General features: G+C 51.4%; 1 protein-coding gene across 4 annotated transcripts in view; it reads right to left on the bottom strand.

Annotated features, from left to right (window-relative positions):
- Window positions 1–611: 611 nt before the first annotated feature.
- The window catches only part of Cyth3 (cytohesin 3), a 95,540-nt gene continuing 80,921 nt past the window's right edge, over window positions 612–15,230 (bottom strand). For all 4 annotated transcript variants that reach the window (XM_085837413.1, XM_085837414.1, XM_021163221.3 and 1 more), the window contains exons 6-13: window positions 13,142–13,222; window positions 9,457–9,569; window positions 9,165–9,313; window positions 7,965–8,076; window positions 3,620–3,696; window positions 3,470–3,541; window positions 3,230–3,384; window positions 612–2,976 (exon numbers count right to left, since the gene is read on the bottom strand). In XM_085837413.1, the coding sequence (XP_085693539.1) occupies window positions 2,904–2,976; window positions 3,230–3,384; window positions 3,470–3,541; window positions 3,620–3,696; window positions 7,965–8,076; window positions 9,165–9,313; window positions 9,457–9,569; window positions 13,142–13,222 (832 nt within the window). In that variant the 3' untranslated portion in view covers window positions 612–2,903. The remainder of the gene's footprint in view (window positions 2,977–3,229; window positions 3,385–3,469; window positions 3,542–3,619; window positions 3,697–7,964; window positions 8,077–9,164; window positions 9,314–9,456; window positions 9,570–13,141; window positions 13,223–15,230) is intronic.

The following is a 15,230-nucleotide window of genomic DNA, read 5'->3' as shown; positions in this document are numbered from 1 at the left end:
TCTGACACTAGAAACTAATTTGCTTCACATTTTAGTTGTATTCAAGATTTGAAGATGTATTTTATAGACAAGTTCTGTTTTTGAACTTTGTGGAACTATTCCAATCAATTTACCAGTTATGATGAGTATTTGCATTATGAATGTATAATCCAGACATTATTTGTAAAGCCTACAGTATGTTTTTTTTACCTAACACTTTTTATACTGTGTCTCGTCTCGACAATATGATATTGAAGTCTGAGTCGTCAGCTTGATCCCTTCAAGTTTCTAGTTACAGACAAAAATCATACTGTGATTTTATTTTTAATATGGATATGCTATAAAACTGTGACACTTATAATTCACTGGTCCTGCATCAGGAGATGGGAGTGGGGAGAAGACTGTATTTAATACAGTGTGTATCTGAATAATCTGTATGGTTTATACAGTTTGTGTTGTTCAGAGATGTCTAAAGTTGATCTTTGTTTTTTTAAGATTAAAAAAGCACTTGCCCCACTGTATATATACGGCATGTAAGATTTATATAGTATATAAATGGCAGCAAATTAAACAACCGTCTCAGTTTTACTCTGTTCTCCACAAGCTCATAGCCATGTCTGTTTTAAAGAATTGAGTCTTAGGCAGTTTTGGTTTTAGCAGTATGTTTTTATTTAGGGAACACAGTATTTGCAATAGTTCTGACAGCCATAAGGCCCTCCATTTTACTAGCTGTTTGCTTTGCAATAAAATAGCCAGAAATTCTGATATCAACATTAATAGGATATTTCTTCATGCAGGTTGTAGGAGTATGTACATTGTATAACACTGAAGAAATTAATACATATGTACATTATTTACATAGTAACTATTTATTGTAAATAGAAATGTTTTCTAAGATAAAAAGAAATCACAACATGGTTTCTGGTCTGTAACGACCTAACTTGTCAGCAAAGCACACCTGTAGCTCTGAACTCAGAATGACAGGAAGCACAGTAAGTCACATCCCCAGACGGTTCCGTTACACTGCAGTACCACATCAAGTCTTCTGAAACCCAGAAATGATGCCCAGGGCCCAGCAGGACAGGGAACTGTCTTTGGCCAGAGTAGGGCTTTAATGCTTCACTGACGAGTGCAGACAAAGGGTGAAGGGCAGGAGTGCCTGAGCCTTTACAAGCTCTGGGAGTGGCAGATGCCCTTGGGGTTAACACTGTCACAACATAACCTGAGTTAAGTGACTCCATGTGGATACTCCAAGAGCCAGTAACTTAGGATTCTTAGCACCAACAGCCATCAGGCAAGGTCCCCTCAAAGATGACTATGGCATCAAAGACAACATTAGGTAGCCTCATGCTTAACGTCCTGACCTCAATATCCCACAGAGCTCTGTTGCCCAGGGCCTCACCTGGGTTGAACATCCGACCGGCTCACCATGGTCCTGATTGAAGAAATGCTGCCAGTTCCCACCTCCCTACAGGTGCCCCACCAGCAGTAAATTCAGGTCTGGGGTGGGGAATAGGGGATAGGGATCATGGAAGACTGGAAGCCAGGCTGCATACACACCAGCCAGGCAGCTCAAATGCAAGGGTTTCAGATTTGAGGTATCAGTAAAAGCAAAGCCTAGAAGCTTGGGAATAAACCAAAAAGTGATCAGTCTGGTGCACGAGCAAGGGAGCTCTGGCCTGCACATCCCTCTGTGCCATCTTAGATGGCAGCTACCACCAAGGTCAGGCAAAAAGCCTTAAGACAGCTCACTGAAAGTCTCCTGTAAGGGCATTTGGTTGGCGGTTTTCAAGGGCTCTCAGAACACAAGCTCCAGGTGGGTGTGCAGGGAAGACCATTTTCCAAATAAGCCAAGAGTGGGCCCTCTCATCTTACCCAGTCTCAGCCCAAGCACATATGCCCTGAAGGCATGCGCCTTAGGGGTCTGGATGTCACAGGTGTCCCTCAGTGCCATCCTCAGTTTTTCCCCTCCTCAAAAGGCTGTCAAATGTTGGAAAACATGGCACTAACAGAGAACAGGTGGATTACTTCTGGCTGCTTCTGCTTGCTTACTACATCAAACTATGTGTCAGCACTTAACCAAGTTTGAAACAGCAAGCAACAACAAAAGTACCAAAGTCCTGAGCCATGTGCAGTCGGACCACATGAAACTGTCCTGCATGAAGGTCAGACAGGAGGAGGCTCTGCACATAAGTGGCCTGTTTTCCAGAGAAGGAACTCCATCTGCAGGCCTTGGCACTGGCAGGATAAATACCCCGGCCATAGCTGTACCTTACTGATTCATCTTAGAGAAGCATGTGAGGGGCACACTGGTCTCCACGCTCACCCCAATGCCTCTTCACTCAGCCGACACTGTCAGGATGACTGCGCCCCAGCTGCTCTGGCCCCAAGTGCATGGGGGCTGCATATATAGACTGTTTTCAGTGCACAGTATATACTTGTGTCCAGGAGTTAAATTTATAGCTGCCATTCTAAAAATACTACTGTTAGAAATTAAGTATCTTTCATTATAATTTTCAGAATATAAAAAGGCATATAAAAGCTATAATCCTATATATCTGAGAAAAATTCTGAATAAAAAAGTGGTAGGTTTTCCTTTCCCATTTTGATATAAAACAGCGACTTCTAGAACATCTAGTGTTGCCCCAAAGAGCAGGTGTGGCATGGTGTGGATGAGGCTCTGGCTCCAGAACAGGAGTCCCATGTGGGCTGTGCAGATCTGGAGGCTGTATCACCAGGTGCTGTTGTGGACAAGGGTCCCCAAAGGTTAATGCCAGGATGGTGGCAGGAAGGAGACACTCACAGCTGACCAATGTCCCAGAGCACAAGCTTGAGGGCTCAGGCCTTGGCTTGCTGTTCTGGAGGACCCATGGGCAGCACGTCGCCCCTGGTCCTGCTGCTGGAGTCTGGATCCTGACATGTACCTATTTCTTATTGGCAATCCTCCTCTTCCTGGTGGCCAACATGTCATAGAACGGGTCCCTACTGATGCTCGCTCTGGGGAGGAAACGAAGTGAATTGGGCTGGAGCTGAGAGAAGACCTGGCTGCCCGCCTCACCCACAGCTTCCCAAGCAGCAGGGTCAGGGTGAGCTACCCAGGCTGGCCTGCTCAGTTGCTGACACACTGAGTAAAGGCATCCGACATGCATACACGTGTCCACACACTCCTGACATGCACACGCATGTCCACACACTCGACATGCACACGTGTGTCCACACACAACTGAGCAGCCTGGCTGTGCCCACTCACTTGATGGACTTCATCCACTCCTCCTTCTCCTCCGGGCTGGGGGCAGAGATCCGGTACACAACGTGGTTGCCCTCTACCACACGGCCATCGGCCTCCGTCTTGCAGGCCTTGATGACTTGACCTTTGTGACTGGGGTTATACAGCTCAAAGCAGTTCTGACAGAGAGAAGGGGGTGAGTGTCAGGGGCATGGGGGTTGGGTGGGGGTGGAAGGAAGGCCGCAGGCACAGGGCAGCACATACCGGCTTCCGGGGGTCCTCCACCTCCCTGATGCTGAGGTTCTCCAGGGGAATGATCCCCCTGGGCTCCTTGTCCTAAGAGAGAGGCATGTGAGGCAAGGCCTGACAGACACGAGAATGCCAGGACTTCGGAGGGTGTGCGGCCTCACTTACCGTGGTGTACTCAAAGTAGTAGAGGCAGTTATCTGTGAGGATGAACCAGCGCCGTTTCCAGGTCTTCACACGACCCCCTAGGAGCAGAAGAGCCCTGTGAGGCAGGTGTCCTGGCAGCTGGATCCCCAGGGCCCAGAGTGGGGCCCAGAATCCCCTACCCCATATCACTGCCTTGATCAAAGGCCACAGGAGCCAAGCTCATAGCTGGGCTTCCTTCCTTTTCAAGCTTCCCATATGACCATAGTTATAAGTCAAGGGCAAGCCATGAGGCCTGACCATTCAGGATGGCTGGGTGCAGGGCTGGGGCCCCCATGCACCCCCACCCAGGGCCCACGCAGGAACTCTCTCTCCATGGCCACCCAGGGTCACCCTAGGTTACACACTGATTTCAAATCTGCTTCCTGGAAAAGTTAGTTGTAATGGATGGGTGCAATATTTCCCCCATGAAATGAACACGATGAAGTCAGTGCCGCCTCACACAGGTCTGTCCAGGCTTAATCCTGTTACGTCAGGGTTGTTATCGCATTACTGGGACTCTGAGCAGCCCTGGGATCCATCAAAGTCAATTACTCTTGGCCCAGGGAATTATTAGATTGAATTAATCTTTTAACAAGATCTGGAGCTACACACACACACACACACACACACACACACAGACAGAGTTATCTATAACACACAGGGTTATCTGTAACTAACACACACACACACACACACACACAGAGTTATCTGTAACACAGGGTTATCTGTAACTAACACACACACATACACACACACACACACACACAGAGTTATCTATAACACACAGGGTTATCTGTAACTAACACACACACACACACACACACACACACACACACACACACACAGAGCGCTATCTGTACCTGCTCTTTACTATAGAAAAACCCTTTTTTCTGCCTTCTTCCCTGACACATTCAGTACTCTCAGTTACAATTATTTCTACTGACAGCTTCTGCTCTTGACAAGAAGTTTGAAAACACGAAGGGGAAACTGCTGGTGCTGACAAAGTCAAGTGTTCCACGGGGTGAGGGCAAGCGGGCCCTCCTTGCCCCAGAGGCTCATGGAACTGACAGTGCTCACAGAGGCCTTGGCTTGGCTTTCTCTAGGTGCTAAGAGGTGGGGTGCTAAGAGCCTGGGGCTGCATCTGGAGCCTCCTAAACTCTGCAGGCATGCAAGGGGCTGCAAGTGTGGGTAGGCTGTGGGAGGCACAGAAGGTGCCCAGCGTGTGGCTAGAGACATACAGCAGACAGTAGGAATAGGGGAGGGAACTTTACCCTGACAGAGTGGAGAGTCTGGAAGGTAGGGAGGGGTCTGTAGAGCACAGAGGGATGTCAGGCCAGCCCCAAGCTACCACACACCCTCCTCCTCTTCCTCAGTCTCTCACACCATCCTTCCTGGGGCCTGTCCTGAACTCCTGCTCCCCACGCTACAGCTTCCTCTCTAGAGTCCTGCCCCAAGTCAGGACCTGTCTCACTCTATTGTACTCTAGGGACTTATGGGAAGCCCCATCCCATGAAGGGGCCCAGAAAAAGCTCAGTTCTGTCCCTCATGGCCCTAACTCCTCCAGTGAGAAGCAGAGAGAGGCATGCCAAGATCTAGCCAAACTAGCTTCTCTCAGCTGCTCTTCCAGGCCAAGGCTGTGACAGAATCAGGTGACAGCAAACTCACAACTCAGACACTAGTCTGCTGCTTCTTCTCCCCCTGGGGACTCCTACTGCGTGGTCATCCTAGCTACATTGCTGCCTCCAGCCCTGGGCAGGCCACCTTCCCAACAATAGCCAAAGCACTTGGAAATTAAAACGCCTAATTTCCCTCTCCAGTCTCGGGCTCCTCCTTGGCAAAGCTGCTCTGGTCTTGGTGGCAGCAGCCGCTGGCACACACCTGCTCCTCTCCCATGCTAGCTGTACCCCGCTCTTTACTGCGGAAAAGAATCCTTCCACCTTCTGCCCTGACATACTGAGTACTGTCAGTCAAGATTACTTCCACTGACAGCTTCTGCTTTGACAAGACTTTTGAAAACACCTGGCTGTCAGGCCTGTCTGTGCTCCGCTCAACCTCAAGCTACCTGGCCTGCCAAGCCGTGGGCCCACAGCTGCCTAGCGGGCAATCTGTGAAGATGAAGGGCCTTGGTTCAATACCCTGGATAGCTCCACTGTTCTCACCGCCAGGCAATTGCTGGAGCCTGGCCAGTAGGTTCCTACACTGAGCAGCACCAGCTGGGTTCCAGGCTGCCCAGCAGGGCTACCATTCAGCTCAGATGCAAGTCTAGAAGGGGTTGGGCAGTCCCCAAACTCCAAGTCACAGCAGACTCTGTTACAAACCGTTGGGACGCTCTCTGCTAACCGTCCTGCAGCCAGCCCTGTGCAGAGGAGCTGTGCTCCAAACCCTTCCATGTTTGCATGCTTTCACTTTCACGGGTGTTAGCAAGCATGTGTAAGTGGACACGCATGGCTGCACACACACAACACACTGACATGTACATGCCTACACACACCTTTTCCTCCATGATAATTCAGCTTCATCTACATCCAATGTTTTTTTACTTGAATGCTCAAAATCCAACACTGTACACAGCTCCAAGAATGCAGAGGCTTCCAGCAGATCATCTAGTGTCCCTCCGGACACTTTTCCAGGATCAGCCGGCTGCAGCAAATGCTAGCTATGTGCCCCACACAACTGAGGGAGACCCAGGGCATCAGGCACTGGGGAGAGGCCAGTGCAAGCTCTCCGTGCCTCATGCTGGGGTGCCATCTACACCTCATGTAGCCATGGCTCTGGCTTCAGACTATCCCTAGAGTAGCGTAAACACAGCGGCTGCTGGTGTGAGCGAGGGAGAGCTTGGGTCCCTGCATCTGGCTGTACTGTGTGGAGGCCTAGCCCAGCCCAGCCCAGCCCAGCCCAACTCTGCACACCGACTTCATGGCCTGTTTAAAAGTCCAACTAGAAACTAGGCTGCAAACCATGAGCCATCCTACAGCTTGTGTCATTCATTTGTCATCTTAGGGACTGGCCTCTTCCTAGCACAGGAGCTGTTTGTGCCACCATCCTCAAGGGCTCCCTCCTAGTGGGCTGTGGAGCCTCGCAAGCATTCCTCTTTTCTCTGCTGCAGGTCCACACGCACAGCACACCTGAGGCCTGTAGTGCGTGCATCTAAGTCTCTCAAATGGCCAAGTTCAAGGGTACTGTCATAGGTTTAAAGCCAACATTGAGAACATTTCTAAACGCTGACCCAGGGAGAAGCAAAGAGGAGCAGCAAGCAAAGTTTCTGAGACAGCAGGGCTCAGGGCCGACCCAGTAGGCTACAGCAGTTGTCCCTGACGTCACACCCCATCCTCCTTTGATCTTTTAAAAAATACCCTCAGAATTCTATATCCCTCATGTCTTTCTTGCTACAGAGCAATGACATTACCTGAACAGGGTGCTGTCACGTGTCACAGGCTTTACTGTCAATCTGCAGTGACACTTCATCCCCCCAGAGTCAAATGAACCCTAAAAGTCTCAACTGCTCCATATGCAGGAGTGATTAACTTTCCTAGGGAAGCCCCTGTCCAGGCACAAGCACTGTTGGTGAGTGGGGTTGGGGTGTGGGGGGTGACACTGTAAGGACAGGCTGGTTTCCAGCTTCCTCCCTGCCACAGGGCCCTGAAGACAGAGGCAAGCTTACTCCCACAAGCCTCCCCATGCGCTTCCGTCCCAGGTGCTCTGGGTCCTGCTGCTGGTGGGTGGGTGTCACACACACTATGCCTGCATGATGCTGCCCCAGCCGAGTCCAAAGCCAAATGGATCAGATGAATGGCAACCACAGACCAGAGCTTCACACAGACCAACGTGGGGGAGAGAATGAGCCGCTGGGGAGGGGAGGAAGCCACTGGGTACCTACCTCCTAACGCAGGACAAGCAGGGACAGCCCGTCACAGAACAGAAAGGTGGGAGCCACAGGCAGAAGGAAAACAACAAGAAGGCACATTTAAACCACTCGTCAGAATCACAGCCACGCCAAAGCACGGGAAAGCACACAGGCTCTGGAGAGAAAGGCACTTGCTTGCTTCTCAGGCAGAGGACTGCCTGGATCCATGTGGACACTAACTCAGTAGCTTTCTGGGATGGGCCGTGCAGTGGATGCTGCGAGCATGACCCATTCTGGAAGGCCACAGCTCAGGGACAGAGCCACCGGTGCTGGGGGTGTGGCTGCCCAGAGTGGGCTCTGGCTTGACTGCACTTTTCCTTTTTAATCTTTCTGCCTTGTAGCTGGGGGCTTCAGGGCAAGGAGCCCCGGAGGTGCTGCTGTGGGCAGGGGCGCAGTGCAGGTCCCCCCGCCAGGCTCACTCACCCAGCTTCAGCAGCCAGCCTTCTCGGTCTGGGTTGAAGAATGTGTGTGTCAGGTCATTGCCGTCGTCTTCTGGGATCTTAAACGGCTCATTCTTGATACTTTCATACAAGTTCTGTAAGGGAGGGCAACAGCCAGTCAGGGACTGTACTGGGAAGCAACCATCCTTTCTCCCTCCTGCACAGAGTCCCCATGCGGCCCGAGAGACCAGGTGCTTAAGGAGACACTTGGAAGACCAGGTGCTTGGAAGACACCTTTGAAATCAACAAACCAGCATGACTGATTCTCACTGGGTTGAGAGTATTTGAAAATGAAAAATAACTTTCGAGGCCAGGAGATGGCTCAGCTGGTGAGGTGCTCGCTGGTCAGCAAGATTCTTATTCTGAGTCCCCAGCACGATGCCTCTGTGAGTGTAAGAACCTAGTATCTGTTCCTGTCATCTCAGAGACAGACACAGGGGGATCCTTGGGACTCACCAGCCTGTGAGAGACCCCGTCTCCAAAAACAATAACAACAAATACCTGGAGGTTGGCACAGGCCCAGCAGGTACAGGCACTGGGTACACAGCCTGGCAACCCAGTTCCATCTGCACAGCTCACGCACACATGGAGGGAGAGAGCCAACCCCAAGTATAGTTCTCTGACTTCCAAAGGCCACCACCTCACACACAGCACGTGCACACATCCACTACAAACAATAGTGATAATAGTAACAATACAGGAGAGGAACAACTGAGGGAAAAACCCAACACAGAGCCCTCCCTTCCTGCACACACACAGTAGAGAAACCCCAGGAAAGGCAGCAAGGACGGTGGCCATGCTGGCTCGTCTTAACTGTCAGCAAGACACAATCTGGAATCGCCTGAGAAAGACTTGTTAGTGAGGGACTGTCTACATCAGGCTGCCTGTGAGGAGGAAAGAGGCAGCCTCACTGTGGCCAGTACTGGTCCCCTTGTCTGGGTCCCACAGTATAGAGAGCGAGCGAGCGAGCTTAAGGTGAGCATGCTCTGTGTACACCTCCCCCTCCTCTGACGCAGTACCTGCCCTGACTTCCCCAGTGATGGCCTGTATGTAAACCTAGGCTTTGTAAGCTGAATAAAGCCTCCTCCCTTAAAGCTGCAGTTGTCCGTATTTGATCCCAGCAAGAGAAAGGAACCGAGGACAGACACACGCAGGGCAGGGAAGCCGCTGCCTGCGGACTCACCCTCAGCAGCTCCTCAGGAAGGTCCCCACCCTCGTTGATGCCTCGGTTCATGGTGATGAAGCGCTCAGCGGTGGGCTTGTCGCGCACGTTGTGGTTGTGCAAGCTGGTGTTGAGCATGATGATGGCAAAGGAGAGCACGTAGCATGTATCTGCAACAGCCACAGACAGGGAGGGCCCTGAAGTGCTGCCGAGCTGCCTCCCTGGCAGGATGGCCTGCCCACTTGGAGGGATGGTTCCCTACAGAGGCAGCAGGGTTGACGGGGAGCGATGGTGGGGCACAGGGGCTGCTGACCTGTGGACTGGAAGACCCCAGGGTTACACAGGCAGTATCGGGATGCGAAGGCCTCCATCATGCGGTCGATCTTCTGCGCCTCTCCAGGAAGTCTGAAGCTCCATAGGAACTGCCTACAAAGACGGGATGCCTCACTGAGGGGCCCTTGGAGGACAGATCTGGCCAGGGTCCCAGCAGTTCCTGCCCCACACCACAGAAGAGCCTGGCCTGCTCAGCCATCAGTGAGAACTCCCATGAGGGCAGCTAGTGTCCTCTCGTCCAACAACTGAAGACTGCAACTGCCCCCTTTTGTGTAACTATGATCAATTCTTCCAGATCTGCTGCAGATGCCTTAAACCTGTCCGGGATCTCAACACATTGCCTCTCATGTCCCCATCTCATCCATGTACCAGATGGTCACCAGGGCCTGTAGGGGCACAGCTGTCACAGTTCTGACAGGATAAAGGGTCCTGCCCTCTCAGAACCTTTCACCACAAGGCAAGGTCAGTCAATAGCCAGTGCCCACCCACACCTTCCAGGCCACAGCCATGGTGTGTGGTACCATTCCTGATTCTAAGGACCAGGCCAAGCTCAGAGACACTGCTGTCCTCATAAGTCCCTTTCCCAGTAAGGTCTCCACTGGACACCCTATGTGACACGGTAGTCCCTGCTCGATGTCTCCAACTCCTTCTTGCCTCACTTTCTCAGTCTGCACGGCACCCACCAGCACTTCCCACCTGTCTGCCTTAAGTACTGTGGAGAAGATATGGCTGTCCTGCCCTTTAAGGTCTCCCTGGCCAGCGAGGCTCATACCCAGTGCTCAGGAATAGCTCGCAACCATGGCTAAGAATGAAGATGAGAAGGCATGTCAGACCCACAGGCTGGAGAAACCTCCTGGACTGATGTGGGTCTAAAGACATAGCTACTACAGTGATACCAGGGAGAAGGAGCCGTGTCCCTCTGGGCTCCTCCTCCCACCTGCGCTGGTGAGATAGGCTGGTTTCCTCTGGGCAGGGCCACCACTCCCTCCTCCTTGCCACTGCCCTCTGCTCCACTGCAGAGGGACTCCTGCCACAATCAGTCCTCACTCAGCCAGAGCCTGGCTCAAGGCATCTTTAGTGAGAATTCTGGTTTCTTTACCAAACACAGAAATAGGAATGCTTTCCTTTTAATCTCAGATGTGGGGTGTGGGGTGTGGGGCCGCAATAGGTTGGCCTCAGCAGCTATGATTGGCCTCGTATTCTGGTGGCAGGGGCATGATTTTGCCAACTACAGATAGCTTCTGTGGTTGTGTGACATTTGGAATTTTGGGGACATTTTGGAATGTATATCAATGCTAGGGCCCCAAGAGGCACGGTGGGTTGTTGGTTGGTGTTGGTCAGGGTTTGTTAATTACTTGTACACAAAGAAAAGGAGGAGGAAGAGGAAAAGGAAGAGGAGGGAGAGGAGGAAGAGAAGGAAACGGAAACTAGGTGACGTCCTCACAGTGAAGATCAAACAGGAAGTGATCCAATGACAACATCACCATCTCTCTGCCCCTGACTTTACCCCGAGGCCTCACTCCTTCCCTTGCTGTCCTGGTTCTCTCCTATCTAGTGGTAGTGGTAGAAAGGGTGGGAAGGGATAGAGAAGGATGAAGAAAGAAGAGCCATCAAGTACCCAAAGAACAGCTACAAGCACGCCATGCTGATGTCCTGTTCCTACTTTCAAGGCAGCCGGTGGAGCCAGGCCCATCTCTGATACTTCCCACTCTACTCTATACAGTCAGCAAAGTGCCACCAACATGCTCTCCCTGCCCCTCACCCCCGGAAGCTGGTGGTACATCTCTGCCCCCTCCCCCCGCCCTGTAGCAGTTCTTCAGACTACAGGGCAGCAGCATCCACCAAAGCAGGGCCTGTCTCCTGGTTCCTGGTGCTTGCTCCATCCTGGTTTCTGAGGAGAGCCCCCTTCACTCCACTAGTCTGACAAGTTCTTATTCAGCCTCACACTTTATCCCCACAGGAGGTAGTTTCTCTCAACAATGGAACAGGCATTAGCAATGCCTGCCACCTCCCACGCCCCTAGGGATGGCACTATTAGGAGGTGTAGCCTTGTTGGAGTAGGTGCGTCACTGTGGGAGTGGGCTTTAAGGTCTCCTTCCTAGCTGCCTGGAAGCCAGTTTTCTAGCAGTCTTCAGATGAAGATGCAGAACTCTCGGCTCCTCCTACACCATGTCTGCCCGGATACTGCCATGCTCCCGCCTTGGTGATAATGGACCAGACCTCTGAAGCTGTAAGCCAGCCCCAATTAAATGTTGTCCTTATAAGACTTGCCTTGGTCACAGCAGTAAACCCTAACTAAGACAAGGTCTGAGCCAACAGAACCTAAAATCAGTGACCCGGGTCCTCAGCACTCATGTATGGGTTTCTGACAGGAAGCTTTAAGCCCATGCTGAGCTGCTGAGCAGGGTTCCAAGGGCTACAGCCAAAGGCTGCCAACTCTTCAGTCTGTGGCTGAAGTAAGGCTGCGTAAACAACCCTGAGGCAGGAGGAGAGGTATGAAGATACAGCAGACAAGACCAGCTATGTGTGCTTAGCTTGCAGCAGGCGGTGACCCCACCAGGACAGTCCTGTTTCCTCTTCCTATACCAGCTGGTACACCCGGGTGATGTCACAGTCCAAATGCCATGCCTCCACAGAACAAGACACCAACTGCACAAGACTGAAGACCCAGCGGCTTGACTGGGCATCTGAAGAACATGCTATGTTCACTAGAAAAGCTGAATGCTGAGGGCCATCCTCCTTCCCTTACAAGTCAGAAGCCACAGGGTGACATCTGATGGTACACATCCTCCTTTGCATGCTTGGGGCCTGAGGCCAACTCTAGTGACAAGAGGCCAAGGAGACACTGAGGCTGCACCAAACATCGCACAGGAAGCAAAGCACACACATGCTGTGATGGTTAACCTCCACTGTCAACTTGATTGACTGGATACAGAATCACCATGGAGACATGCTATCGAGGGCTATCGAGGATGGTGTTCCCAGAAAGGTTTCAATGAGGAGAGCCCGATCTGAATGTGGATGGTACCATCCCTGGTCCAGGACTGATCCCTCCCATCTCCCACCTCCACAAAACCTGCAAGAGCAAGAAAGCGCTCTATCCTTAGAGCAGGAGGATCTGTCTCTCTGCCTTTTGGAACCCAGCATGCCATCTCTACACAGCGGTTCTGCTGCTTCAAGGCTGTACCGTAGCTGGGAGCCCGTAACTCTCCAAATAAAGCCATAGGGAGAGCACCTGACCTCAGATTCCTTTCTGCAAACCTGTCAACATCTTTTCTTGTCTATATGTATACCTTAAGCAGCTGCTATGCCTTCCCCATCGTGACAGACTGCACCCTCAAACTGTGAACCAAAACAAGTCCTTCCTTAAGGCATAATCAGAGCCTTATGTTAGAGCAACAGGCACGGCAACAGCAAGTGCAGGGTCCTCAGACTGAAGGACAGCAAAGAGACTGAGAAGGGGCCGAAGCAGTGTCCATAGCGAGGCAAGCATGCAATCTGCCCCTGAGTGAGTCCGCTTTCTGCCTAGGGCTGCTAAGTGTCACACAGGAGAGGGCCCTGAGGCTGAGCAGCCAGAACTAAAGGACTAATGGGGAGTCCATTCAATGGCTCCTGCTACCCCAGCCTGCCCATCTGTCTACTCATGCTGGGAGGCAAGCACTCACCTTAAGGCCTGGACAAGGTTGAGATCAGCAAACTCATGCAGCTCAACAAAAGCCTGAAGAACTTTGATATTAAAGTCATCCCTAGGAAAGAGCACACAGGGAGAGCACATCACATCCCAGTCCTCTGGGGAGAACGCTTATCATGGCAGGGCTTACAGCTGACAGCAGGCAGCCATGTCTGCACTGTGAACTTGTCTTCAGGGTTGTTACTTGTTTTGCTCTTTTGAGAGAGAGTCTCTCACTAGACTGGAGAAGGAAGGCCTGGAACTCAGGGTTCTCCTGCCTCCACCTCCCACGGGCTGAGATTACAGGCTCCCAGAACCCAGGCTCCCCATTTTCAGGGTCAGTGCCAAGGACGCTGAAAGGCTCTCTGCTGAGTGTTTCCTAACAGACAGGAGATGGAAAGGAGTCCACCATAAAGCCTCAATTCATCTTCAGGCCAGCTCTACCTATGACAAGTTGTGAGGCCCAGGAATCTATCTACATCCTGGAACCTCCCTATGATAACCTCTGCTTCATAAATGGGGTTTTTGAGCATAAGGAAAAAGAAGCAACACCCAGGCGATAAAGCATCAACTGCAGCGACCAGGAAAGTCTAGGGGAAAGGACGGCATAGTAGGGGGATTTGATTTTGGAGGGGGTGAGATCAGGTCTCATCTGTAACCTGGACTAGCATGAAACTCTATGTAACCCAGAGAATGCATTGTAATCCTCCTGCCTCAGCCTTATGAGTTCTGGGATTACCAGCACAAACCACACCAGTTTCTAAAAGTTAAACATGAAGATGCAATAAAAGGCTTTTAACATTTAAATAGAAAGAAAACTGAAGTATCTGTGTGTTTCACTGGATCTTAGCTCAAGTCCCGCCGCAGGCGTGCTCACACGTGCTCTAAAGACATCCCCACTAGCAGCACAATGCCAGAGGGCACCTGCCCTGTCTCAGGACTGGAATTCACCATGAGGGTCAAATACCTACAACCTCAAGGGACACAGGGGTTAGAGCAGACCTGGCAGAAAAGCTAGTCTGTACCACACAAACACTAGACAGATCTTAGGCACTAACCACAATATAGTGCTGCCGCCCGTTGGACACCTCCCACCCAGGTGGAGGTTTCAAGTTAAAAGAAGGGAACCCGGAAACAAAGCTCTGGTGGAGAAGCGTGGTACTGTTATCTCCAGGGCCCTTGATGGTTCCTTAACCTGTGTCCCCAGAAGGGGGCATGATGAGACCTTCCCAGGAGGCAAGCAAGACCTATTCCTGCAGATCACAGAGGCTGGCTTAAGGCCCCAGTCTTGCAACACACATGTCAGATGACCCACTGAACTGGCAAAGTGGCTTTGTGTGAGGCACACTTGGGCCAGGTGAGTGTCCAGACATGCATGCCCCACTGCTGCTCAGTGTGGAAGGACCACAGTGGCAGCCACTCTAAGGCCACAGCTAAGGACAAAGCCTGTAACCACAGCAGCTTCCAGAGCCTCAGGGAATGGTGGGAGAGGCTCCCATCCTACAGTATTAGGGTAGGACTGAGGCAGGTCAGACTACCAGACGTCTTCATATCTCCAGCTGTGTCCTATCAGTCATCAAGTATGATTTTCAAATGCTGCTCTTCGGGGGAGCTGCCCCACCTCTCTCTCTTTCGGGTTCTTCGAGACAGGGTTTCTCTGTGTAGCCCTGGCTGTCCTGGAACTCACTTTGTAGACCAGGTTGGCCTGGAACTCAGAAATCCGCCTGCCTCTGCCTCCCAAGAGCTGGGATTAAAGGCGTGCACCACCACTGCCCGGCTTCTGGACCATTTTTATCCTTATGTTAGTTGTATGTGACCGATGGGGAGGGGGATGAACAGGTGTGTTCAAGTACAGCAGAGGTCAGAAGAGGACACCAGGCCCCGGGAGCCACTAGATGTGGGAGTCGCAAATACAACTTAGGGCCTCAGCCGAGCTCCTGCTCTTGCCTGCTGAGCCAGCTTTCCAGCCCCACAGTCACACGTCTGTCTTTACGTCAGTATTGCACTTTATTGATTAGTATAATTTTTATTTTATTCTGTAACCAAAAAGTGGTATTTTGAACTTTGTTCTTTTTCAACACTGT

This window comes from Mus caroli, unplaced genomic scaffold, assembly GCF_978045245.1.
Source record: "Mus caroli unplaced genomic scaffold, Mus_caroli_1 scaffold_4, whole genome shotgun sequence".
In the NCBI taxonomy this organism is placed as follows: domain Eukaryota; kingdom Metazoa; phylum Chordata; class Mammalia; order Rodentia; family Muridae; genus Mus; species Mus caroli.
The sequence above is the reverse complement of the archived record's forward strand: the minus strand, read 5'-3'. Positions and strand labels throughout refer to the sequence as shown.